Source organism: Pipistrellus kuhlii, unplaced genomic scaffold (assembly GCF_014108245.1).
Source record: "Pipistrellus kuhlii isolate mPipKuh1 unplaced genomic scaffold, mPipKuh1.p scaffold_m20_p_6, whole genome shotgun sequence".
Lineage (NCBI taxonomy): Eukaryota > Metazoa > Chordata > Mammalia > Chiroptera > Vespertilionidae > Pipistrellus > Pipistrellus kuhlii.
The window spans coordinates 44,374,787-44,401,763 of NW_023425562.1; the positions used below are offsets into that span (position 1 = coordinate 44,374,787).

The window sequence follows — 26,977 nt, forward strand, 5'->3', positions numbered from 1 at the left end:
ATAGGTTTATTTTATTTTTTTTAATTTAAGAACTCTTAAGTAATTGATTTTGATTTAAAAATACTTCAGTAAAGTAAAATGAATGCACATATTATTATGCTTTTAGTAGCACAATTTACTAAGATACATTACAAAACAATTGCAGATCAGAAATGCCTTGCACCAAAGACAGAATATGAAAAAAATAAATGGAAAAAATGGTTAAAACACAAACTGTGAAAAACTCGAATTCAATTGGTAGAAGTTTAGGTGACCAAAAGCAAAACACTAAATGATCAAGGCACAGAAAGCCATAAAAACCCATGTCAGACGGCAAGAATTTAGATTTTATGCACATCTACATATACACGGCCAAATGCCATTAAAAATTAGCAGTGCCTATCAAAATGAATTCACTCTGCTGCATGTTTCTCAGTATTATACACTATAAATTTTAAAAGACAAGAGGCATATCTTTGAAGTTATAGCACATCTCTATAAAGGCATAGTACGATAAATTAACTTTAGTTACATGAGAAAGTTTAACAAGAAAGGTCTGAACAGTTATATACACACACAAATTTGTCTATTTAAAAAACATTAGCCTAAAGCTCAAAATTTTCATGTAAACAGATACACTGAACTAAACACTCTTCAAGAATTTTTCAAATATACTTCTTTATAAAAACGTTTGAGGATGTGTATGGTTTTAAAGAACACTGTAGGAACCAACAAACAATCTGCTCATTCCACCATCACAACCCTATAATAGCCCAACACTGCTGAATGCAATTTTATTGGAACTAAAGTAATAACTGGAAAGATGTAGGTATATTCTAATAATGCATATTATAATCTTACTAAAATATTAATGATTAAATCAGTATAAGCAACTCAAGATTAGTTAAAAGTTATTTCCCACCCAAGGTTGGACAATCCTGATAATCAGAGGTATTTAAATGCTAAAAGATCATGCTTTCATAACTTGGGAGATATAAAACTGACTATGGAAACACCAAAGGCAAAGTATTAAATTTCAAAGCCAAAAAAAAAAATCAATCCTTTGATGCCCCAACTTCATATACCACTAATATGATCTTGCAATATTTGCCAATCTTAGTTCATTTGCCACAAAACTCAAAATATTATTTTGGAAGGCCTTTTCCATAACATTAGTTAGTCAAGTATTTTTTACTCCCATTCCTATTCAGTATTGAAGAGTTCAAATCAATAGGGTTGAGTCAAGCAACCTGCCACTTTCTTCTTAATATAAAGTGATTTGATTTCATCATGAAATACCACTTCCCCAACTTTAATACTTATATTGTTATCACACGAGCATTTCTAGAAAAAAATTCCTTAAGACTATGAGTTAGAATAAAAATATATTCCCTAAAACAATATTAAAATCCTGACAGTACCAGCAGCACCTGGGATTAAAGAATTAAAAAAGGCATAGTACTATTTAGGCATGACTTGGTAGATGGGAGAAATAAATGAAATGAAGCAAGATGCAATCTCCAGTTTATAGATATTTAGTTTTCTATAGTCATCAAATTGTAGGGTGGCGGGGAGAGAATCACCTTCCCCAAGACTTAAAAAAAATTATTTCCATTACTGTTCCTCCTGCCCCAATTCTCTTATACAGATTCCGCTATTACTCATCTCAAAGTTGGTGTTTCTCAGGCCCTTTTCTTACTCTACATACTCCAATGAGATGATATTCATACTTATGAAAATCATAGTCCCAGAAGATTCAAAACCTTTAAACCTTTTCCCCAATATAAAAATCTACCTAATTATCACCTGGATGTGCCCATTTCAATGTTTCATAAGTTTTTAATTCAAGTTTTTAAATGAATTTTACCATCTCCTTTTCAATTCTGTTCTCTCTTCTCCTCCTCCAGTCTCTCTCCATTAACAGTACCACTATCTACCAGCTGTTCAAAGAGGATACCTGGAGTTTACTCTTCACTTAGCCCTTGTGCTTACTCCCACATTAATTAAATATCCAAGTCGTATTGATTCCAACCCTTGAATAACCTCCTAAATAACCATTCATCTAAAGTTGTCTCTGCAACTATCCTAGTTCATACTTTCATGACTTACCATATAAATTATAACACCCTACAACCATATTAAAGGCTTGTTGCCTTTAAAGTCTTGTTGGAGAATCTATCCTATTTTAAATCACACAAAATCATAAGTAAGATTTAACTAAGGTACAAGATAAGAAAAACAAAAAAGTCTTTCTAAAAGGAAGTACAAATATCTGTAGTAGGGGAGAAATCTCTATAATAAAGAGCCAGGATGTAATGACCAATCACGACCAAAGGCGGACCATCCGGAAGTCAGCGCTGGGCATGGCTACCCAGCGCTAACTACTATGGCTTCAGGCCCAGTGACCCAGCAGTGACTGCTGAGGGAGCTTTGAATCAGGCCCAGAAAGAGACCTGAAGAGAGAAGCAGAGGCTGATCTGTAGCGTCTGTGGCAGCTTTTGACCAGCACTTGCCTCTCTCTTTCCCTCCTAGGCTGGCCAGCAGCCCTGCCTTCATTTCTCTTCGAGCCTCCACAGGGTTGCTGATCAGCCCTGCTTTTCTGATCAGGCCCTGTTGATAGGCCCAGAGACATAGAAATTGGCCAATCAAAACCAAATCTGGGTCAACTGTGAGGAGGCAGAGCTTTTGACGCTGACTGGCATAGAAACTGACCAATTAGAACCAAATCTGGGTCAACTGTGAGGAGCCAAAAGCTGTATAGGAGGTGGAACTTTTAACAATGACTGGCACAGAACCAATTAGAACCAAATTGGCCAGCAGAGGAGTGCAGTTGGGGGTGAGATCAGGCCAGCAGAAGAGGGCAGTTGGGGACAACATCAAGCCGGCAAGAGAGGGCAGTTAGGGGTGATTAGGCAGGCAGAGGCAGTTAGGGGCAATCAGGTAGGCAGGCAGGTGAACGGTTAGGAGCTAGCAGTCTCAGATTGTGGAAGGGATGTGTGACTACCGGTTTAGGCCACTAGTATATAATAAAGACGAACAGGCTTATTTAATCCTGATAAAGCTGGATATGTATATTGCAGGCCAATAGCTAAGAAATGAGAGCACTACTGATGCTGCGTCTTACCCAGGGAACAGGGTCAAGATATCCCACAAGCAAAAATCTGAATGTTATTTTAGAACTAGAGGCCCAGTGCACAAAATTCATGCATGAGGGGGGTATCCCTCAGTCTAGCCTCCACCGTCTCCAATCTGGAACCCCTTGAGGGATGTCCGATTGCCCATTTAGGCCCGATCCTTCTCACAATCCAGGACTGCTGGCTCCCAACTGCTCGCCTGCCTGCCTTCCTGATTGCCCCTAACAGTTTCTGCCTGCCAGCCTGATCACTGCCTAACTTCTCCCCTGCCGGCATGATTGATGCCTAACTGCTCCCCTACCAGCCCAATTGCCCCTAACTGCCTCCGCTGCTGAACTAGTCACCCCTAATTTCCCTCCCCTACCATCCTGGTTCCCCACAAATGCCCTCTCCTGAAGTCCTGGTCCCCTGCAACTGCTCTCCCCTGCAGGCCTGGTCACCCCCAACTTCCCTCCCCTGCAGGCCTGGTTCCCCCCAACTGCCCTCCCCTGCAGGCCTGGTCCCTCCCAACTGCCCTTCCTTGCAGGCCATCTTGTGGAAGCCATCTTGTGTCTATATGGGGGCAGCCATCTTGTGTGTTGAAATGACAGTCAATTTGCATATTACTCTTTTATTAGATAGGATGTCTAATAGGTTATTTAAGCTTTATAAAGGCTTCATATGATTGTTGTCCCAAGAACAGCATAATACAATACCTTGAATACAGAGTAAGCATTCAAACATATTTTGAATAAATGAGTATGCTAATACTTACTGCCTTATGTAATAAACCTGAAACATTACTGATCTTACCAGCATTAGGAGTGTCTTTTGTACAAATTAAAAAGCACAGTTTTTTTTTTTTTTTAGCTCTCTAGATCCCACCATGAAAGTTAAGATGTGAACTAGAGAAGTAATATATTAACAGGTAGAGATATGAGAACAAATAAAGTCAGAGACTGAGGCTAAAAGATGGATCCTGTGAACCTGAGACAAGAATATTATTGGTTCCACAATTCACAGGTCCTTTTCACTGATGCCAAAGCATTTAACATTAATCTGCATTGAAGATATAGACATATTTCAGTACACATTCCTTGAGGGTAGTATTATGTATGTCATATTTCTATTTCCAGTGCATAACAGTCTGAACACATAGCAGATGTTTAAAATGCTTAAAATAAAGACTGGCAATCCCAATATTTAAACTATAAATTTCCCTTGTTGCATTTTTAAGAAAACTTTAAAATTTAACAGGTACATGGAGAAGGTGCTCAATAAACAGTTGTTCACTGCTTCCTTTTTGAAGGAACACCTATACAAATTTTGAGGGGGGGAGAGGGAATTAGATTTTTAAATTTAGGAAAATGATGGTGAGAATGATGCTAGGAGTATGCAACCAAGGTACGTAACCTTGACCAGAATCAAACCTGGGACGCTGGTCCACACTGAGCCACACCAGCTAGGGCTAGATTTACTGTTTTTGATACATCTGTCAATAATGCTAAGCAGTTTGGCTCAGTGGATAGAACGTCCACTCACAGACTGAAGGGTCCTGAGTTTGATTCTGGTCAAGGGCCTATACCTTGGTTGCAGGCTCAATCCCTGGCCCTGGTCAGGGCACTTGCAGGAGGCAAACAATCGATATGTCTCTCTCACATTGATGTTTCTCTTTCCTGGTCTCTCCCCCTTCCTTCTACTCTCTCTAAAAAAAGAAATCAATGGAAAAATATCCTTGGGTGAGGGTTAACAAACAAACAAAAATTCATAATGCTTATTACAAATCATGATTTGATACAGGGAGCCACATTTAACTCTTTCACTGACATCCTCATTCAAATGGCATTGCTATTGCTTGTACTGCTGAATCTTCTCTTAGCTTCTGAACCAAAAACAGTTACATCATTTTTAAATCATATAATGCAATGAGATTTTTAAATATTCAACATCTTCATTTTTAAGCAATAAATAAAAATCATATATTTGAATGTCATTTTTAATCAGGTCAAACCTCACCCTTGATGCTAAGAGGTAGCATAAGATACAGTTAATTGTGGGCTCTGTTGCTGGGCTATCTGCATTTGAATACTAGCTCTGCCACTGAAGTTTCCTGGGGAGGAGGAGGAGAATTCTATAATTCAATGGTTTAATATACATTTAGCACAGTGTTTAGAATGGAGTGCTATATAAAAATTAGCATTCACATTTATTATTGTAACTAGAGGCCCAACGCATGAAATTCATGCAAGAGTTGGCCTTCCTTTCCCCAGCTGCCAGGACCGGCTTCCCTCTGGCACCCGGTACCTGGGCTTCCTTCCAGCCACCAGCAGGTACCTGGGTCCCTGGTTTCCCTCACAGCCTGGGCTTCCTCCAGAAGGTCGTCCGAAAGGACATCCGGTCTAATTAGCATATTATGCTTTTATTATTATAGAAGACCACGATGGGTAAACATCTGGTAGGTTTAACAAAATTGTCCTAGTAAATGGAAGAAAAAAATTCAACAGTTGGTCAAGACAAGAATCCACATTATGGGTGTTCCAAATTTTATATTGCCTCCACAGGCTCCATTTGTCCCATGTAGCATCCCTCTTGCTCCAAGAGTGCCCACTCTTAGAGATGAAGATCAAAATATTTATCTGATCGATCTGCTATCCCCACCAATATCCTATGAAAACTACAATTCCTACAAGGCCATTTAACATTTAAAGAGCCAGTGCTGCTACACTGGTAATTCCAGGGTAGATTCCCAGCAGAATACAACTGGCCTCACTTGAGTAGGCAGAACACAGATAAAAATTGATCTTCTGAAGTATCTACAGATCCAGTGGTGATACTTAGAAGGCAGAACTTGCTGGTGGTTGGGGAGGGGAAGAAAACTAGAATAAGTAACCAAGCAACCAGAAAGAATGTTATTGGTCATCTCGGAATGGGCACGGTCCTAAAGGTCCCTGTTATACCAAGCATTAAACCTTTCTTTTCTGAATCATAGGAAAGTCAGAAGTTTCTGAAGAGATGCTGTGATGAAGAATACCTGGGGAACTCAAGACAAAATTTATTAAACAACCTACATGAAAGTATTTCAACCAATTTGAACAATCCTTAGAGTTGTATTGGCATACAACACTTGAATATCAGCCCTGGTTTGAAGGATCAAAGGAATGACAAAGCCAAAGTCCAACTTTGTACTAAACTATGGCTAACTTAAAGCTGTTCACATCAGTTTCATAACTATTGATTGTAAACTGTTGGTTATAAGAACTCAGAAAATTGCATAACCACAAACTCATAGCAACACTGGAAGAGTAAGTTACAGGTTGAGATGTTCCCGGGCGCCAATAAGTTAATAAAAAATAATTTTGCATAATAACTATATAATTATATTAACATACCAAATTGTGGGAGAAAAAGAATTCCTCAAGTCATTTTATTATTTCTGGAATGCCTAAAATCCAAATCTGTCTTTACAATCTTACTCACCTGCCACTCTCTCATCTGTTTCCCTGTTTCCATCATCTGAATATCTTGCAAAGTCTAAAGAATCAAGAGTACTGATGCTCCCAGCTCTATCTGTAATGAAGAGAAAAATAGAAGAATTAAACAGATTTTTATTTAATTACCAAAATAAGGTAATGGCAATCAATTCTTTACAATAATTTCTAGTTAATAAAACTAAGATCTAGAAATTCTATTAAAGCAATAAACTAAGGTAAAAATGCTCATACCAATTAAACAAACTCAAATTTCCCTGCCCAAATCTCTGGCTAACTCCTGAACAATGCACATGCAAGGCATAATACCAACCAATCTAAAGGCAAAAAAAAGAAGAAATAAAAGTTTTGAACTGCTGCCTAGGAGTTGCAGATTGAGTCTGACTAGACAATTTATTACTAAAAAATATGAAAGTTGAAAAAATAGGGCAGAATCCTGTCTCCACACATTGTCCACTACACAGTCCAAAATTTCTTAATACATAAGAACTAATAAATTGTGAGCCAGTCTCAAGAGAAAACACTATTAACAGGGAACAATCCCAAAATAATCCAGATATTAGTATTAGTAGACTAATATTTTAAAATAGCTATTATAATTATGCTAGGTGAAGTAAATGCAAGTGCACAATGAATGAAAGGAGAGGAAATCTTAGCAGAAAGAGACTATAAAACATTTCCAGGAAATTCTAGATCTGAAAAAATGTGTCATTAGGCAATTTCATCCTTGTACAAACATCAGAGCATACTTATACAAATCTAGATGATAACTGCTCCCAGGCATGTTACCATACAAAATAAAATGACATTAAATACAGTACCAAAAAAAATGATCAAGAAACATAGTAAACATGGGATGTATAAGACTGTTGTTAGTGTAACATGGAATAATGTTTTACAACAAATTTTAATTCATAAGTAGAAAGAATATACTTTAAAATAATGATTAAAAATAGAGTACATACACAAAACTCTGGAGGGGGCAATGTTAAAATATGTACACAGATAATAATTTAATAAAAATAAATAAATAAAAAAATAAAAAAATATAGTACATAAACCAATAGTAGCCATTTACTATTATTAAGTATCATGTACTGTATATAATTGCATATACTACACTTTTATATAACTGGCAGCATAAGTTTGTTTATACCAGCATCACCAGAAACACATGAGTAATGAGCTTTTAAACTATGACCAAATGGTGTCACCACCAGGTGATAAGAATTTTCAACTCCATTATAATCTTATTGGACAACTATGTATATGTGATCTGTCCTTGACTGAAACATTATGTAGCGCATGACTGTATTCACAATAACAAATGTACCAGATGTCTATCAATGCACACATGAATAGAATGTAGTATATCCATACAATGGAATATTATTTGGCCAACAAAAAGAAATGAAGTACTCACAAATGCTACAACATAAACCTTGAAAACATGCTAAGTGAAAGAAACCAGATATATTGTACCATTCTATTCAATATGAAATGTCTAGAATAGGCAAACCTATAGAAACATAAATAGCTGAGTGGTTGCCAGAGGCTAATGATAGAGGCAATCAAGCAGGCAGAGGCAGTTAGGGGCAATCAGGCTGGCAGGGGAGAGTAATTAGGGGAGAGAGAACAGGCCGGCAGGAGAGGGCAGTTAGGAGCGATCAGGCTGGCAGGCAGAGAGGTTAGGGCCATTCAGGAAAGCAGGTAGAAGTAGTTAGGGACAATCAGGCAGGTGAGTGGTTAGGAGCCAGCAGTCCCAGATTGTGAGAGGGATGTCCAACTGCCGGATTAAGCCTGACTCCCCCATCCCCACCCCCACCCAACCCATGCACAAAGGTTTGTGGCCACTGCCTTAGGACTGAGGCCTGTTCCACCGCCTCTCATTGCTACTGTTCCTGGGCCCAGACCCAACTGGGTCCCCTGGAGAGGCGAGTGCTGTGGTTCCACGGAAGATGCCAGACCAGGGGACAGCCGCTCAGAGGGCAGGTCCATAGTTGCACAGAAGACTGGGATGAGCAGGGCTCTCACAGTGGCCCGATCTGCGCAGGCCACACTCCTCACCAGTGCACAAATCCTTGATACATATTGCTTAAACTGATTTCCAGAATAAGGATACATAGCAATCTGAGTTCCATCAGCACCATATAATAGCTGTTGTCAATCAATATTTTTAAATGCACCAATTTAACATACTATACAATTATATCTTAATTATCTAGGCATCTCTATGATTCCTGGTGAACATGCACATTCTTTAAAAAACATATTGGCCACTATCTTTTGGGGGTATTTGTGTGAATTTTCTATTCACATTCTTTGACCACATATTTAAAATCTTGATTTTCCTGATATGTTAGTTTAGCTGGCCATTACTGACCTAACCAGAAATTCTACTTGTGTTCTATACTCTATGCTCTTAGTCACATGTCTTAGCTACTCCTTAGTTTATTCTTGTTTCTAACCTGTATATTTAAACATGTACATCAAATAGGATGAACCTACATCAGACAATATTCTGGTTTGTAATACCAGACCTCACTGTTTTACTTAGTCCTGATATTCATGGAATGTTAAGTACTGACGTTGGCTGATTTCAGATAAATATTTTTTTATGATGTGAAGTATCCAATGTTAGTTTTCTAAGTATTTCTTTCTTTTCCTCATTTTAATATTTTTAATCAGACATAAAGATATAGGTTAGAACTTAGTTGATCACCATACATTATCCCTCCATTATACTCTGAAAGAAATCACCTATGCAATAGGAAAATTCCTTGAGGAAAGCAAACAGTTTAATTTTATTAAAACACAGCTTTAATATGGCCATTGAAAAAAAAATATTTTTTTCATAAGTACAACCAATGGACATAAAATTCTGGAGAGGGAGGGGATGTGTGGGAGGGAGGGAGGGGGGCAAAAAAAATCAATAAAACATGTAAAAATAAAAAAAATTTTAAAAAAGAGAAAAAAAAAATATATATATATATTTTAGTTCCAAGCCCCAATACTTTCTATTTTCCAAGAAAAAAAAGCCACAATACTTTTAAAATAACAATAACTATGATATAACATTCATGTCATAATTCATTGTATTGTATTTTACCATGTCAGGAAAATAATTATTTATGAAGAAAGTAATTTAAACTTTTATTATACTAGCCCATAACAGATTTTGTAAATAAAATGTACTTTGGATTTAAGAGTTATATAAGGTAATTTTATAGCTCTAAAATAAGTATTCTTCTTTAGATACAGCCACATTTTTTTTTCAGGACAAGCAAATGCCCTTCCAAATATTCTAATATAAAAAAAGAGATTGGAAAAACTTACCTTTTTTATTAAGAAAGAAGCTACAGCCCAACCAGTGTGGCTTAGTGCTTGAGTGTGGACCTAGGGGGTTGGGGGCTTGATGATTCCCCCCCCCCTCGCCCCCCGTGTGAGGCATGTAAGAGGCAGCCAATTAATGATTCTCTCTCATCATTGATGTTTCTCTCTATCCCTCTCCCTTCCTCTCTGAAATCATTAAAATATATTTGTTAAGGAAAGAAAGAAGCTGTATATTCTAATATGAACTGTATCAGCATTTCTTCAAATTCCAGGATTGTGTAACTTCTTAATATTTACTTTATAACTCAGAAACTGAATGATCCAGGACTTTCATCATAATCCACAAACTGGTAAGACCTGTAAGTTTAACTAAGTCTAAAAACTAAACGCATTATACAGTGTGACTATAAGATATGCGAGCTGACTTTATAAATCATGCATGTAAGTAGTCTAATTCATATTTACATTTAATACTTTAGAACTGATGACAGAATGAAATATCACATCAGTTAAAAAAATTCATGTCAGATGCTTGAAAACATATCTTTTAGGAAAACTAAATAGCACTTTAAAAATTAAATGTATCGCCGAAGCCGGTTTGGCTCAGTGGTAGAGCGTTGGTCTGTGGACTGAAAGGTCCCAGGTTGATTCCCGTCAGGGGCATGTACGTTGGTTGCGGGCACATCCCCGGTAGGGGTTGTGCAAGAGGCAGCTGGTCGATGTTTCTCTCTCATTGACGTTGCTAGCTCTCTATCTCTCTCCTTGTGAAATATCAATAAAATATATATTTTTTAAAATTAAATGTATCAAGAAGACTGACCAGCTGCTGACTAATAAAGAACATTGGTTAATTCAATTAAAACATCTGTTGAACTATTGTGTACCAGGTTACTGACAGAAAGGTATAGTAAAATATTAAAGAATAATTTTTTAGATGTGTGTATAAAAGTCCATGTAGGTATGTTGTGTATGGTTATATGTGCTTTATATGTTTTTGTAAATGTATGTTATTAATACTAATTGAGAAGTAAAATTAAAAATTTTCATTACATACTCCATACTGTTTGAATATTTTTTAAATTCAGCCCTCACCAAGAATATGTTTCCACTGATTTTTTTTTTTTTTTTTTTTTTTTTTTAGAGAGAGAGAGCGATAGGGAGAGAGGGAAAAGGGGAGGGAAAGATTGAGAGAGAGGGGGGAAAAAATCCATCAGTTGTCTCCAGTGGGGATTGAACCGCAACCTAGGAATCACACCTGCCATCCTTTGGTATATGAAACATTCTAACCAATTAAGCCACTGGCTAGGGCTGTTTGAATTTCTTTGTATGTGTTTTGATATCTTTTCTCTTTCAATATTTTATAACTAATGGCCCGGTATTATTCATGCAAGAGGGAGAAAGGGAAGGGTGTCCCTCAGCCTGGCCTGCACCCTCTCCAATCTGGGACCCCTTAAAGAATGTCCTACCGCTGGTTTACAGGGATCGGGCCTAAACCAGCAGTCAGACATCCCTCTCACATCTGGGACTGCTGGCTCCTAACTGCTCACCTGCCTGCCTGCCTGCCTGCCCCTAACCACTCTGCCTGCAAGAGTGCTTGTCCCCAACTGACCCCCAACCTGTTCGCCCTCAAATGCCCCCCTGCAAGCTTGATCACCCGCAACTGCACCCCCTGCCAGCCTGCTTTCCCCCAACTGGGACCCCTGCTGGCCTGCTCACCCCCATCTGCCTTCCCCACTGGCCTGCTCACCCCCAACTGCCCTTACCCTCCCACCGGCCTGATCACCCTCAATGCTCCCTCCCCCCTCCCCCCAGCCTGATCACCCACAACTGCCGTCCCATCCTGGCCTGATCACCCACAACTGCTCTCCCCTCTTGGCCTCTAACCACCTGTACCTGGGCCCTGCCACCATGGCTTTGTCCAGAACGTCCATGTCTCCTGAAAGGTCTCCCAGTCTAATTAGCATATTACCTTTTTATTAGTGTAGAGGCCTGGTGCACAGGTGGGGTCAACTGGTTTGCCCCTAAGGGTGTCCCAGATCAGGGTGGGGGTTCCCTTGGAGCGTGAGGCGGCCTGGGTAAGGGGCCTGTAGTGGTTTGCAGGCTGGCCATGCCTCCATGGGGTGAGGGTCCCCACTGGGGGTGTGTGGCCACCCTGGGTGAGGGGCTGTTTTCAAGCTGACCACCCACCCCTCAGGGTGGGGGTTCCCACTGGAGTACCTGGCCAGCCTGGGTGAGAGGCTGATAGCTGTTTGCAGGCTGGCCGAGCCCCCCAGAGGGGATCTTTATCCCATGGTGGTGTGGCCAGCCTGAGTAAGGGACTGAAAGCCATTTTCAGCCGTCTTCACATCCCCCGGTGACTCAGGCACCCGGCCCCTCCTTGAGAGAATCCACGGCAGGCTGGAAGCTTGGCTTCCTCTGTTGCCCGGGCAACCCATGCCTCCTGATCGCTCCAGCTCCATGGCCGCTGCCATCTTTGTTGGGTTAATTTGCATACTCACTCCTGACTGGCTGGTGGGCGCAACAGAGTGACAGTCAATTTGCATGTTTCTTTTTATTAGTGTAGATAGTGTATTTTATAATTAAAAACTCTTGAAAATACTCATTTCACAACTGAAGAATAGGAAGAAATATAGTAACAAGGAATTAACTTTTATATTCTAATTCTTTCAGTAAAGGTCATTTATTGAATCATGCCTAAAGAAACTATGTCATAGTAAATAATAATGTATAGTATATAAATTTAATAAAAAAAGATAATAAATCTCACTCATATATGGGATATAATGATCAACATAATTTGATGAACAAGAATAGATCCAGAGACAAATGATAGGGGAGGGTAGAGAGCAACCAAAGGACTTCTATACATGCATATTAGCATAACCAATGGACACAGACACTGGGGTGGTGAGGGCTTGCCTGGGCTGGGAATGGCTATGGGGGGGGGGGGAGGGTTGTCAATTGGGGGAAGAGGAGACATATGTAAAACTTTAGACAATAAAAATAAAGAAATATAATAAATTTACCTGACGGAGGTTGTGTATAATTTTTTTAATAAATCTTTATTGTTCAGATTATTACAAATGTGTTCCTCTCCCCACCCCCCTCAATTGCTTCCCTCCACCAGGTTCCCACTCCACCCTCTGTCCTTTCCCCATCCCCCATTGTCCTCATCCATAGTTGCACAGTTTTTGTTCAGTCTCTTCCTGCACCCCCACTCCCCTTTTCCCCGAGAATCGTCAGTCCACACCCCTTCCATATCTCTGATTTTATTATATTCACCAGTTAATATTGTTCATCAGATTTTTTAAATTCCCTTGGTTTTTATTTTTTTTTAATATATTTTATTGATTTTTTTTTTACAGAGAGGAAGGGAGAGAGATAGAGAGCTAGAAATGTCGATGAGAGAGAAACATCGACCAGCTGCCTCTTGCACAACCCCTACCGGGGATGTGCCCGCAACCAACGTACATGCCCCTGGACCTTTCAGTCCGAAGACCAACGCTCTACCACTGAGCCAAACTGGTTTTGGCAATTCCCTTGGTTTTTAGATTCACTTGTTGATAGTTACATTTTGTTGTTCATAATTTTTATCTTTATCTTCTTCCTCTTCCTAAATAACCCCCTTCAGCAATTCATATAATTCTGGTTTGGTGGTGATGAACTCTTTTAGCTTTTTTTTATTTGTGAAGCTCTTTATCTGGCTTTCGATTCTGAGTAATAGCTTTGCTGGGTCGAGTATTTTTGGCTGTGGGTTCTTGCTATTCATCACCTTGAATATTTCTTGCCATTCCCGTCTGGCCTGCATGGTTTCTGTTGAGAAATCAGCTGACAATCGTATCGGTGCTCCTTTATAGGTAACTACCTGCTTTTCTCTTGCTGCTTTTAATATTCTTTCTTTGTCTTTTGCTCTTGGAATTTTAATTATGATGTGTCTTGGTGTGGTCCTCTTTAGATTCCTTTTGTTTGGGGTTCTGTGCGCTTGCTGGACTTGTAAGTCTAATTCTTTCCCCAGGTGGGGGAAGTTTTCTGTCACTATTTCTTCCAGTATTCTTTTGGTATTTTGCTCTCTCTTCTTCTGGGATCCCCATAATTCTGATGTTGGTTTGTTGAAATTGTCCCAGAGGTTTCTTACACTATCTTCAACTTTCTGGATTCTCTTATCTTCTTGCTTCTGCAGAGGAGTGTCCTCTGGCTCTTTGTGTTCTAAATCTTTTTCTTGATTCCTGTGATCTTCCAGTCTGTTTTTAGGACTCTGTGTAATATTTTTTATTTCAGACAATGTTTTCTTCATTTCTAGTTGATCCTTTATTATTTCTAGTTGATCCCTTTTCATATCCTCATAGGTATCTTTTATTTTATCTGCCTTTTTTTAAGATATTGTTGAATAACCTTATAACTGTAGTTTTGAACTCAATGTCCAATCTTTTCTTTTCCTCCATCTCCTTCCTTTGTGTCCTTCCTCTGGTCTACATTTTAGTTGTTTCCCTGATTTGATGAAACAGTTTTGTGTGCTAGGTAGTAGCACAGCCTTCCCAGTTACCTGCGGTGGACAGTCTTGGTGTAGCCCTTTGTGGGCTGTGTGTGCAGTCTTGTTGTTAAGCCTTGCTTATTGTTGATCTCCAAGCCAATTGGCTGTGAGGATCAGCAGTGTCTCAGCTGGGAGGGCTTCTGTACTCTGCTTGGATGTGGCGGGGTCTCGGGGTGGCACAGACAATCTTTGGTTCCCGGTCAGTCTCGCCTTAGAAAAGTCCTGTTTGTGGTGAGTTTCAGAAGATTGGTTGCAGGCACGCACACCTCTTTGGTAAAGGCGCAGACAAGCTTTGGATTCTGGCCAGTCCCTCCTTAGAGAAAGCCAGCCTCTGGGAGAGCTTCTGTGCTCAGCTTGGATGGGGTGGAGTCTCGGGTTGGTGCAGACAAGCTTTGTTTTTCCTTTGGCTCCTCCCCAAGTCCCGCAGTAATGGCCTCTGGTTTCACACACCTCCAAGAGATCTCTGCCCGCTGCCTGACAGTCTGACCTCTCCCTATCTGGGGCCATCTATCAGAGCAATAGGGTGAGTCTGTTTTCCTCTCGAACAAGAAAGCCAGCGTAGCGTTATCTGTCCACCTTCTCCGCGTGCCTGGGAGTAAGTCAGTAGCGAATTCAGCCAGGCCCGCCCTCTCGCGCACCGGGAGTACACCAGCAGCAATCTCAGTCTGGCCCTTCCTCTCCACGCGCCGGGAGTAAGCCAGCGCCTTTTCACGTGCACAGTTCTCGAGGTTCAATGTGCCTCCTCTCTCCTTCCCAGATGGCACAGCCTCCTCTCAGCTAGCCGCCCAGTGCTTCAGGGCAATGCCTCCCCTGTTTTCCAGTTCTAAATTCAAATTTGTTGTGGTAGGCTGAATTTGGGTGTCCACCCTATGCCGCCATCTTGGTTTCTCGTGTATAAGCATTTTAAATGCTACCCACTTAAATTAAAATGCTTGGGCTCGCCGAAGCCAGTTTGGCTCAGTGGTGGAGCGTTGGTCTGCGGACTGAGGGGTCCCAGGTTTGATTCCGGTCAGGGGCATGTATTCAATACATTGGTTGCAGGCACATCCCCGGTGGGGGTTGTGCAAGAGGTGGCTGGTCGATGTTTCTCTCTCATCGACATTTCTAGCTCTCTATCTCTCTCCCTTCCTCTCTGTAAAAAATCAATAATATATACTTATAAAAAATAATAAAAAGAAAAATAAAACTGCCAACATTCTTAAAAAAATAAATAAATAAAATAAAATAAAATGTTTGGGCTCATTTCACTGATCCTATATTTAAAATACTTGCAAGTGAGAAGTAATCTTAGAGATATTCCAACACTTTCATCTTTATAGATGAGCAAAATTGAGTTATGTATTCATGAATTCTATAAATACCTACTAACCCACGATGTGGAGTAAAAAGATAAAAGTCCTTGCCTCAAATAAACTTATAAACCTCTCGAATTAAGTCATGCACACAGATAACGATTCAATCAGATCACATTAACCTTTTGTTAAAGGTTAATCTGAGAGCAAGCTAGGAGTAGAATTCTAGTCTCCCAGTCTGCAGTCCATCTTTTCTTTGTCACAAGATTCCACAATGAGTTCAACTTTAAAGCCAAAAGATTTAAACACAAATTCATTGATAAACCATTCACTTAAATTTCTGTATTGCTGGATGATTTTATCATATGAATAGTTGTCAGATAAAGAGGAGGATTATTAATAACAATAATTATGATACTTAACATTTTGACCACTTTTTTGTGCCACTTTTTATAGATAATAATCCCTGTAAGAGGGGTCACTACCATCTGCATTTTCACAGTAATGAAAGAAAGCAGACTATTCACAGTTGTGCAACTAGGAAACAACTAAACAGGAGAAAGAAATTTTAAAAGGTTTGAGTTGGAGTGACAGGAACAAATAGCTTCTAAAATCAAGTAAAAATAAGAATGGAGATTAAATGCACTGTTATAAGTCTAAAACTGATGGTCCAGGTGGGAGCTAAAGGCTTGAACTAAGGCAGCACTCAGGCATAGAACTTGATAAATGGCTAGAAATAACAGAAAATATGATGTCACTACTTTGAGCAACCTATCCACCTACAACAGGACCAGCTGGTTTCAAAAACATATGAACATTGTTTCTCACTGCTGGGGATTTCTGAAATAATGAGTAGGAAAATCTGGAAGAAGGCTACACCCCTGATTGCACTGTGTGGTCTCCTTCTCAAGACTTAGTCATGCTCCAAGAATAGACTAGAAACTTAGATGTAACCATGCAGCAAAACTTCAAAGATAAAAAGAGAGCAATGCCTTAAACTTATAAGAAAAATAGTGGCCAAAACCGGTTTGGCTCAATGGGTAGAGCGTCGGCGTGGGGACTGAAGGGTCCAGGGTTTGATTCCGGTCAAGGGCATGTATCTTGGTTGCGGGCATATCCCCAGTAGGGGGTGTGCAAGGGGCAGCTGATCAATGACTCTCTCTCATCAATGTTTCTAACTCTCTCTCTCCCTTCCTCTCTGTACAAAATCAATAAAATATATTAAAGAAAAAGAAAAAGAAAAATAGTGATTTAGTATATACCTGAATCCTCACTGCTATTTTTTTTTTTTTTTTTTTAAATCAATCTTTATTGTTCATATTATTACACAGGTTCCTCGTTTCTTCCCCCCTCCACCAGGTTCCCACCCCACCCTCTGCCCCCTCATCCTCATCCATTGGTGCACAGTTTATGTTCAGTCTCTTCCTCCCTCCCTTTCCCCGATAGTAAATCCCTTTTCAGATAGCAAATCTGTTACTTAGCATTTTCTCATATCAATAATACCTCCACATGCCAAATGATACACTTCACACAAAAGACATTTCCTAATAGGACAACCAGCCTCATCCAGGCCCCACCCAAGGCACTCACAGATCAACACCCCAGGACTATACTAACTCAACACATCCAGATCTAAGCCTTCATCACTTGATTCAGCAGACTCTCAAGTTCCCGCAAAAGTTTCCAGCCATGTCTGAGAGGCAGCCGTGGGGCAGGGGCAGGTGAGGAGCGAGCTGTTTTGGGCCAGGCTGCTCCGGGCCTGGCCTCTGTTGCTCTGGTTTGTTCCACAACCAGCTGCTCCGTGTCTGGTCACTGCCGCTCCTGACCCAGTTGCTCTGGACTTGGCTGTTGCTGCTACAGGCCTGGCCACACCCGACTCGGCTGCTCTGGGCCCAATTGCTCCAGGCCCGGCCGCTCCAGGCCTGGCTGCTCCCAGCCTGTCAGCCGCTGCTCCTGGCCTGGCCGCACCAGACCCGGCTGCTCCGGGCCTGGCCGCTCCCAGCCTGGCAGCCGCTGCTCCGAGCCTGGCCACTCCCAGCCTGGCAGCCACTGCTCCGGGCCTGGCCGCACCAGACCCGGCTGCTCCGGGCCTGGCCGCTCCCAGCCTGGCAGTCGCTGCTCCGGGACTGGTCACTGCCACTCCCCACCTAGTTGCTCTGGACTTGGCTGTTACTGCTACAGGCCTGGCCACACCCGACCCGGCTGCTCTGGGCCCGGTTGCTCCGGGCCCGGCCATTCCGGGCCTGGCTGCTCCCAGCCTGTCAGCCGCTGCTCCGAGCCTGGCCACTCCCAGCCTGGCAGCCACTGCTCCGGGCCTGGCCGCACCAGACCCGGCTGCTCCGGGCCTGGCCGCTCCCAGCCTGGCAGTTGCTGCTCCGGGTCTGGTCACTGCCACTCCCGACCTAGTTGCTCTGGACTTGGCTGTTGCTGCTACAGACCTGGCCACACCCGACCCGGCTGCTCTGGGCCCGGTTGCTCCGGGCCCGGCCACTCCGGGCCTGGCTGCTCCCAGCCTGTCAGCCGCTGCTCCTGGCCTGGCCGCACCAGACCCGGCTGCTCCGGGCCTGGCCGCTCCCAGCCTGGCAGCCGCTGCTCCAAGCCTGGCCACTCCCAGCCTGGCAGCCACTGCTCCGGGCCTGGCCGCACCAGACCCGGCTGCTCCGGGCCTGGCCGCTCCCAGCCTGGCAGTTGCTGCTCTGGGTCTGGTCACTGCCACTCCCGACCTAGTTGCTCTGGACTTGGCTGTTGCTGCTACAGACCTGGCCACACCCGACCCGGCTGCTCTGGGCCCGGTTGCTCCGGGCCCGGCCACTCCGGGCCTGGCTGCTCCCAGCCTGTCAGCCGCTGCTCCTGGCCTGGCCGCACCAGACCCGGCTGCTCCGGGCCTGGCCGCTCCCAGCCTGGCAGCCGCTGCTCTGAGCCTGGCCACTCCCAGCCTGGCAGCCACTGCTCCGGGCCTGGCCGCACCAGACCCGGCTGCTCCGGGCCTGGCCGCTCCCAGCCTGGCAGTCGCTGCTCCGGGTCTGGTCACTGCCACTCCCCACCTAGTTGCTCTGTACTTGGCTGTTACTGCTACAGGCCTGGCCACACCCGACCCGGCTGCTCTGGGCCCGGTTGCTCCGGGCCCGGCCGTTCCGGGCCTGGCCGCTCCCAGCCTGTCAGCCGCTGCTCCGAGCCTGGCCACTCCCAGCCTGGCAGGCACTGCTCCGGGCCTGGCCGCACCAGACCCGGCTGCTCCGGGCCTGGCCGCTCCCAGCCTGGCAGTTGCTGCTCCGGGTCTGGTCACTGCCACTCCCGACCTAGTTGCTCTGGACTTGGCTGTTGCTGCTACAGACCTGGCCACACCCGACCCGGCTGCTCTGGGCCCGGTTGCTCCGGGCCCGGCCACTCCGGGCCTAGCTGCTCCCAGCCTGTCAGCCGCTGCTCCTGGCCTGGCCGCACCAGACCCGGCTGCTCCGGGCCTGGCCGCTCCCAGCCTGGCAGCCGCTGCTCCGAGCCTGGCCACTCCCAGCCTGGCAGCCACTGCTCCGGGCCTGGCCACACCAGACCCGGCTACTCCGGGCCTGGCCGCTCCCAGCCTGGCAGTCGCTGCTCTGGGTCTGGTCACTGCCACTCCCCACCTAGTTGCTCTGGACTTGGCTGTTACTGCTACAGGCCTGGCCACACCCGACCCGGCTGCTCTGGGCCCGGTTGCTCCGGGCCCGGCCACTCCGGGCCTGGCTGTTCCCAGCCTGTCAGCCGCTGCTCCGGGCTTGGCCGCACCAGGCCCGGTTGCTCCGGGCCTGGCCGCTCCCAGCCTGGCAGCCACTGCTCCGGGCCTGGCCGCACCAGACCCGGCTGCTCTGGGCCCAGTTGCCCCAGGCCCGGCTGCTCCGAGCCTGGCCGCACCTGGGCTGGATGCTTTGGGCTTGGCTTCTGCTGTTCTGGGCCTGGCTGCTCCCAACCCGGCTGCTCTGGGCCTGGCTTCTTCGGGCCCGGCCACTCCGGGTCTGGGTGTTCCTGGACTGGCCACCCTGGGCTTGGCCGCCTCTGCCTCAAGCCTGGCTGCCCCTGCCCCAGGTCTGGCTGCTCCAGTGCTGGCCGTTGATGCTCTGGTTCTGGCCGCTGCTGCTCTGGGGCCTGGCCGCTGCTGCTCCGGGTCCGGCTGCCACTGCCTTGTGCCTGGCCACTCTAGGTCTGGTCGCCGCTGTTCCAACATTCTGTCCCTTTTTCTTTCTTTCTTACTTTCTTTTTTTTTAAAAATGCATTTATGTTGCAATGTTGGCTGGTGAGTTGAGTTCTGACTTAGTCTTTGATTTTTCAAGATATACTTTGCATTCTTTCTTAAGTAATTTTACTATCATTTGCTCTCACTTGATTTCTTCACATTGAGAACTTCTATTGTTTCTTCCTTCCCGTCCTGGAATCTCAGCAGGTTGGCCTGTGGCACCCCTTTGTTCTCCGTGGGCTCCTGCGCTGCTTCAGCCTGTCGCTGGGGTTGGCGCCGCCCAGGAAGCATCCCCGGTCCTTGGCTCTGTTGCCTGCGTTCAGCGGTCGAGGGCTCAGGGGCACCACCCCCCCTGGAGGCCCCGTCGCCCGGCTCCTTGCTGGCACCCGGCTGGCAGGTGTCCAGCGGGGGCTCCTGCTCCTCGTCGCGATCCTCCAGTCTGGAGCTTTCTTTCTCTCTCCCGCTAGGGGAGTCCAGGATCAGAGTCAACAGACTGTCCTCTGCGCGCAGTGTGCGCGACTCCGGGGGCTCGGCCTTTCGCCGCGCTCCCAGGACTCCACCTCACAGCCCCGTCTCCCCCTGCCCAGCCTGGGTCCCCAGGGACTGGCCCAGACCGGGAGTTCGGGGCGGTCCGGTCTGAGGCTCAGCGCCGCCGGAGGCTTTGTTTCTTCTGGCTAGGGTAATCCAGCATCAGAGTCAACATTCAGTCCTCTGGGCACAAAGCGCACGACTCCGGGGGCCCCCGCCTTTCGCGCCGTCCCCGGGATTTTGCCTCACAGCCCCGTCTCCCCGTGCCCGGGCCTGGGTCCCCAGGGACTGGCCCAGACCGGGAGTTCGGGGCGCTCCATTATGAGGCTCAGCGCCGCCGGAGGCTTTGTTCCTTCCGGCTAGGGTAATCCAGCATCAGAGTCTACATTCAGTCCTCTGCGCACAAAGCGCGCGACTCCAGGGGCCCCCGCCTTTCGTTTTTCCCCTGGGATTCAGCCTCCCAGCCCCGTCTCCCCCTGCCGGAGCCTGGGTCCCCAGAATCTGGCCCATAATGGGGCTCAGCGCTGCCAGTTCGGGGGTTCAGCCCAGGCTGGGGGTTTCATTTCCTTCCTGCTAGGAAACGCCAGGCAGCACCCAGCCCTCTCCTCCTCTCCGGCTGCGACCTCTCGGTGCGCGCGAACGTGCGAGCACGCAGCATGTCTCCGTACCTTAGGCTCTTTTTTCAGCTCCTCTGACTTTCCCTCTGGCTTTCTCCCACCTTCCTATTGTAGAGTTTTCAGTCAGTCGACCACCTGTAGGTCTGGGCAATGTCCACTCTACATTTTAGTTGTATTCCATTGAAATTGTTGTGAGCTGCTGCGGTTAGGTGTCTACCCGAGCAGCCATCTTGGATCCTCTCTCCTCACTGCTATTTTGAGATGAATTTTTGGGCAGGTTTGACCCTAAGGTGATCCCCCTACTAAGCAGAAATTGTTTTACAAGCCTGAATCACATGTAGTATGTGCATTTCCTGATTTGGATTATGTTGAGTGCTGTGCAGTATAGAAACCTTGTTGACATTAAATGCTTAGGCCAGCAGTCGGCAAGCTCATTAGTCAACAGAGTCAAATATCAACAAAACAACGATTGAAATTTCTTTTGAGAGCTGAAATTTCTTTTGAAAACTGACTTCTGCACATGGGCCACGAAGTTTTCATCGCACTGTACGTGCGTGGCCCGCACGTGGTATTTCGTGGAAGAGCCACACTCAAGGGGCCAAAGAGCCACGTGTGGCTCTTGAACCACAGTTTGCTGACCACTGCTTTAGGCAGATTATTCACCTCGCCTTAGTGTGCTGCTACAGTTTATTTTATTTATTATTATTTTTTTAATCCTCACCTAAGGACATGGTTAGTGTGAGGCAATATCCTAGAGAGAGAGAAACAGAGAGAGAAACATTGATATGAGAAACATCACTCAGTTGGCTTCCTTACGCTTCCTGACTGGCATCACTTTATTTTTTATATAATCAATTTTGTACTACCTGACTAGCCTTCTGCATTAAGATGACTGATTATTCTGACTGAGTTAATAAGATATATGTACTCTGAATGAATTACTAAAATCTTTGCCTGATTATATACTAAAATGATCTGAGAACTTTTACTGAGCCTGTGTCTCAAAGCTGACATAAAACAGTAGTTGTGGTGTAATGGAAAGAGAGCAGACTTTGAAATCAGTGATCTGGGTTGGAATCCCAGTCCTGCCATTTAAGAAATGACATGTGGTAAAATAAAAAAGGACCTACAAATAAAAAGTAAGACTCTGTGCCCATCTCCCAACCAGCAATCCTCCTCTGCAACAATAATCATTGTTTAGACTCTTCTGTATGTATCCTTTCAAAACATGCCAAGCATATGCAAATTTATCCCTTTTTTATACATAAATGAAAGCATATACATATTGGCTGCATCCTAATTTATTCAATTTATAACTTGGTGATCAATCCAGATCAGCAGATGTAGATTATATATTTAAACTAATCCCTTACTGTTGGACATTTAGGTTGTTTTCAATTTTTAATGCCTTTACTTTAAATGGCATTTTTAATAAATCTTGGTTCAAGTGTTTCAATACAAACAAGTATGTCTTTAACAAATTATAGAAATGAAAAGGGAAATTGAAGGGTCCAGTGAGAACACAGATTCATAACTCACCTATCAATATAGGCTACCTTTGGAAATCTTATTTAAAGGATTAGTAAACAAAAACCAACATTATTACTATTATAACTTATTAAAGATTACAAAATGCAAATGTTGATCTTTAAGAACAATGATAAGATGTGACTAGAGATTTTAACCTTCATAAATCTCATCATTCCACCTTACATTCTTTGGTCAGCCATCCTTACATATCTACCCTGAAAGGAAAAAAAAAACAAAAAAACAAAAAAACAAAAAACTTCAATCCTTACCATGACAGTAAATGAATGCTTATAATAAGGAGCTCTACTCATGACTAGAAAAATTAGAAACTTTTGACTTTTGTAAGTCCTTTCTGGTGGTAATTCTACTTCTATACACAAATACAGAATACTTACAAAATACAAAAACAATGCAACAACAACAAAAAACTATTGGTATAAAGTAGTTTTGTTCACTTAAAACATGCTAAATGTATCCTAAAAGAAATTTGTGTCAAGCTTTTACTAAGAATCATTAACTTATTCCAAACAGAACTGATCCTCAAGGTTACGAATGGCAACAGGAAATTGAGAATAAACTGGTATATATGTAATCATTTAGTTTGTCAGCAAAGAATGACATTTTTTAATCCTTTTTTTTCAAATTTACTTAATAGATAATATATAAGACATTGATATTCAATATAAGGTGACAGAAAAGGTAGGACACAAGTCAGACACAGATGAAGAAATAAGTTATTATGCAAAATATAATCTTTGTGTTCATATATTAGAGAAAAGATGGTATTTCATGTCTCCCAAACACCAAACTCTGTCCACATTGCTCAGATTACAGGATTAGGTGCCAATTAATGGTGGAACAGTAGAGTCAATTTCCATTACAAAACTTCCTTGTTTTGCCACAATTAATCACATGCACATTTTGCAAAACACTGTTCATATTGTTTTAAGTGCTTTTTAAAAAGAAAAGTGCAATGGACAACATAATATAAACACCACCCAAAACAAACTGTTAACATTTTTTCATGTAAATTTCAAAATTTCAAAAGAAATAACACACTCATGTCCCTAATGTTTCTCTCCTCAAAAGCAATCAGAATACCCAATACAATTTTAATACAGCAATGGTGATGGACATTAATTATACTTGTTGTATTATTTCACAATATACTCATATATCAATCATTATGTTATACTAGGGGCCCAGTGTAGAAAATTGGTGCATGGTTAGGGTCCCTAGCAGCTGCCAGCTGCCGGCTACCTGGCTGATGGCCAGGGCCTTCCTTCATTCTGTGCCACCCCTGGTGGTTAGCGCACATCATAGCGAGCAACTGAATTCCTGGTCAGTGGAACTCCTGAAGAGACACTTTGCATATAAGGCTTTTATATAGAGAGATACCTAAAACTAATACAATATTATTCTTTAATTATATCTCAAAAAATTGCAATACTAAAACAAATACTCATATGAGGGAGTTAAATGAAGCAGATCAATCCAAAATTTATACAAACTCCAAAAAGTCTATCAAAGATGCACTGCATCCAAAATATGGCCAAACAGCAAGACACTATTTATATATTAATAAGTATGCTTTTAGTATCAATAATTTAGAAACCATAATTCATCATTAACTCTCACAGTACTTATTGGGTGAAGCCAGTAAAAACAACTACCTATAAGAAAAATATAGGCTGTTAAGGTAAGGATGGTGCAAAAGTAGATTTATAGCTGTTTGTATGAATAACACAATAATTAATAAATAATAATACAAGAATAAACTGTTTCCTTTACTCACAATTGCAAACCTACTTTTGCCCCCCATTAGCCCTTTCTCAACTGATATTTGTAATTTAGATTTCACAGTGTGTTTTTAGACCATGCTAAATATTCTTTTGCAGTTGATTATCATACAACCATGGGAGGGGACACTGTAAAAAGCCATAAAAAAATTAATCAAATTTAGCTTTGGGCCTAAAAATACTAGTAAACGAAATTAAAATTACACCAATTTCTGAAAGGTTCTCGTTCAAACAAAGTTTTTAAAAATCAAGTATACATTCTGAACATCACCCCTAACTTTTTTGTTTGAAAACCAGAAAGTGTAATTTTAATTTTTGATAGAAGGTCTGCTTTCCCTGATTAATACCCCTATCTTGCTTCCTTTTAGCCAAAGTACCACAGTGGCTTAAAACATCAATCAGCATTTTCAGAGCTACCCAAATGGAAACACTTTATTAAGTGGAGAGCCAGATAATGGTAAACATGTTCCCAGAAGATGTTTTAAACAAGGAAAAATATAAAATAAATATTATCTTTTCTTTAACTCACTTCCTTTTCCTTCCCTCACTCAGGATAAAAAGTCTAAATTTGGCCAAATAATAAAGTCACTATTTGGTCAAAATTTCACCCATCCTTGAGGGTCAAATTTAAACTTTACTTTCTCCATAAGGGCTATTTCATTACCATAATTGATAATGGCTTTTCTATATCTGACTGTTTACACTATTATCTGTAGCACAGAAGACTATTCTATAGTTCTCTCATGTGTTAGTTTTGCCTCTCCTTCATGAACATGCATCATACATCTTCTGGATTCCTACAATTCTTAACTGATCACACAATTAAGAAATATATTAATCAATGTAAAATACTGAACAATTATATTCAAACTACTGTACTAGGCAGTGAACATATCTGAATAAATTTCTACAAGAATTAGTAATTTAAAAAGTACTGGAAAGGCATAGGCAAGAAAAATGACAGTTATACAACAGGTAAATATCCTGTTGATATTTTCTCTCCCAGAAACCAGAGGAAGCACTAAATCCAATTCCAGTCTAACAGGTAGGAACTACTTTGTAAAGTGAAAGAGATGAGAACTTTGGAAGACTGTAATTATGACGTTTTAGCACTGGTGATACTAGAAAAGGAACACTGAGCACAATGAGATATGTACTCTTTGAGAGCTTTGAGAAAGGATAGGTAGTATGAAACAGAAAATTTTTAAAAAGGAGGAAGATGACGAAAAGATAGTAGGCTCACAAATGAAATTATCATATTTAATCATAAGTGACTGCCTCCTAGTAAATTAGTTGCTTTATAAAAATTTGAAAGCATGGTAAATGCCGTGCCTAAAAGAAATCCATCACTGAAAAGCAGAAGTTACCTGTCTTCTCCATTTAACCACTTACTATCTTTACTGTACAAAAAACTAGGCTCATCCTAACAAAATAAATCGCATTTTTATTAAAGCTCATTCCTTCAAGTGAAACCAGCATTCCTCTAGCTAAGATACTACAAGGGAAACAAAAGAAAAAGTGAGACTACATTAAACTAAAAAGTTTAAAAAATTTTATTGAATTTTTTTTTTTAGAGAGAGAGAAAAAGTGAGAGGGACAAACATCAATGTGAGAGAGAAACATTGATCAGTTGCTTCCTGTATGAATTCCCATTGTATACTGACCAGAAATGGAACTAGCCATCTTTTGGAACATGGGCCTTTGCTCCAATTAACTGAGCCACACCAGCCAGGGCCAAGCTGAAAGGTTTTAGCACAGCAAAGGAAACCATCAACAAAATGAAGACAATCCACTGAGTGGGAGAACATATCCATCAATGGTATATCTGATAATAGGTTAATATCTAAAATTTATAAAAAACTTATAATCTTTGACACCAAAAAACAAACAATCCAATTAAAAAAGGGCAAAGGACATGAACAGAAACTTTTCCAAAAAAAGGCATAGAGATGGCCAATAGACATATAAAAAGATGCTCAGTGTCACTAATCGTCAGAAAAATGTAAATTAAAATCACAATAAGATATCACCTCACACCTGCCAGAATGGCTATCATCAATAAATCAACAAACAAGTGTTGGGGAGGATGTGAATTAAAGGGAACTCTGATGCACTATTGGTGGGAATGTAGATTGGTGCAACCACTGTGGAAAGCAGTATGGAGTTAACCCAAAAAATAAAAAATGGAACTGTCTTATGATCCAGTGATTCCATTTCTGGGAATATATCCCAAGGAACCAAAAACAATAGTTTGAAAGAATATTTGCACCCCTATTTCATTGCAATATTTACAATAGCTAAGATCTGAAAGCAGCAGATAAGTGGATAAAAAAGCTGTGGGTCATTTACGCAATGGAAGTAACACTCAGCCATAAAAACACACACAAGAAAATCTTATCCTTTGAGACAGCATGGAAGAACCTGGAGAGTATTATGTTAAGTGAAATAAGCTATTCAGCTATGGCCTGTGGGCTCTCTCTATTGGTTCAGTGCTGCTCCGTGCACTGAAAGGTTTTGGGTTCAATACCTGGTTGGACTGTGCTCAGAAGTGAAGTTTCTC

General features: G+C 42.5%; 1 protein-coding gene across 5 annotated transcripts in view; it reads right to left on the reverse strand.

The window, feature by feature from the left end:
* The window catches only part of RELCH (RAB11 binding and LisH domain, coiled-coil and HEAT repeat containing), a 101,226-nt gene that overhangs the window by 71,105 nt on the left and 3,144 nt on the right, over positions 1-26,977 (reverse strand). For all 5 annotated transcript variants that reach the window (XR_004984279.2, XR_006740324.1, XM_036417680.2 and 2 more), the window contains exon 2: positions 6,570-6,659. Coding sequence is in view for 3 of the 5 variants with exons in the window: in XM_036417680.2 (XP_036273573.1) it covers positions 6,570-6,659 (90 nt within the window). In the remaining 2 variants the exon portion in view is untranslated. The remainder of the gene's footprint in view (positions 1-6,569; positions 6,660-26,977) is intronic.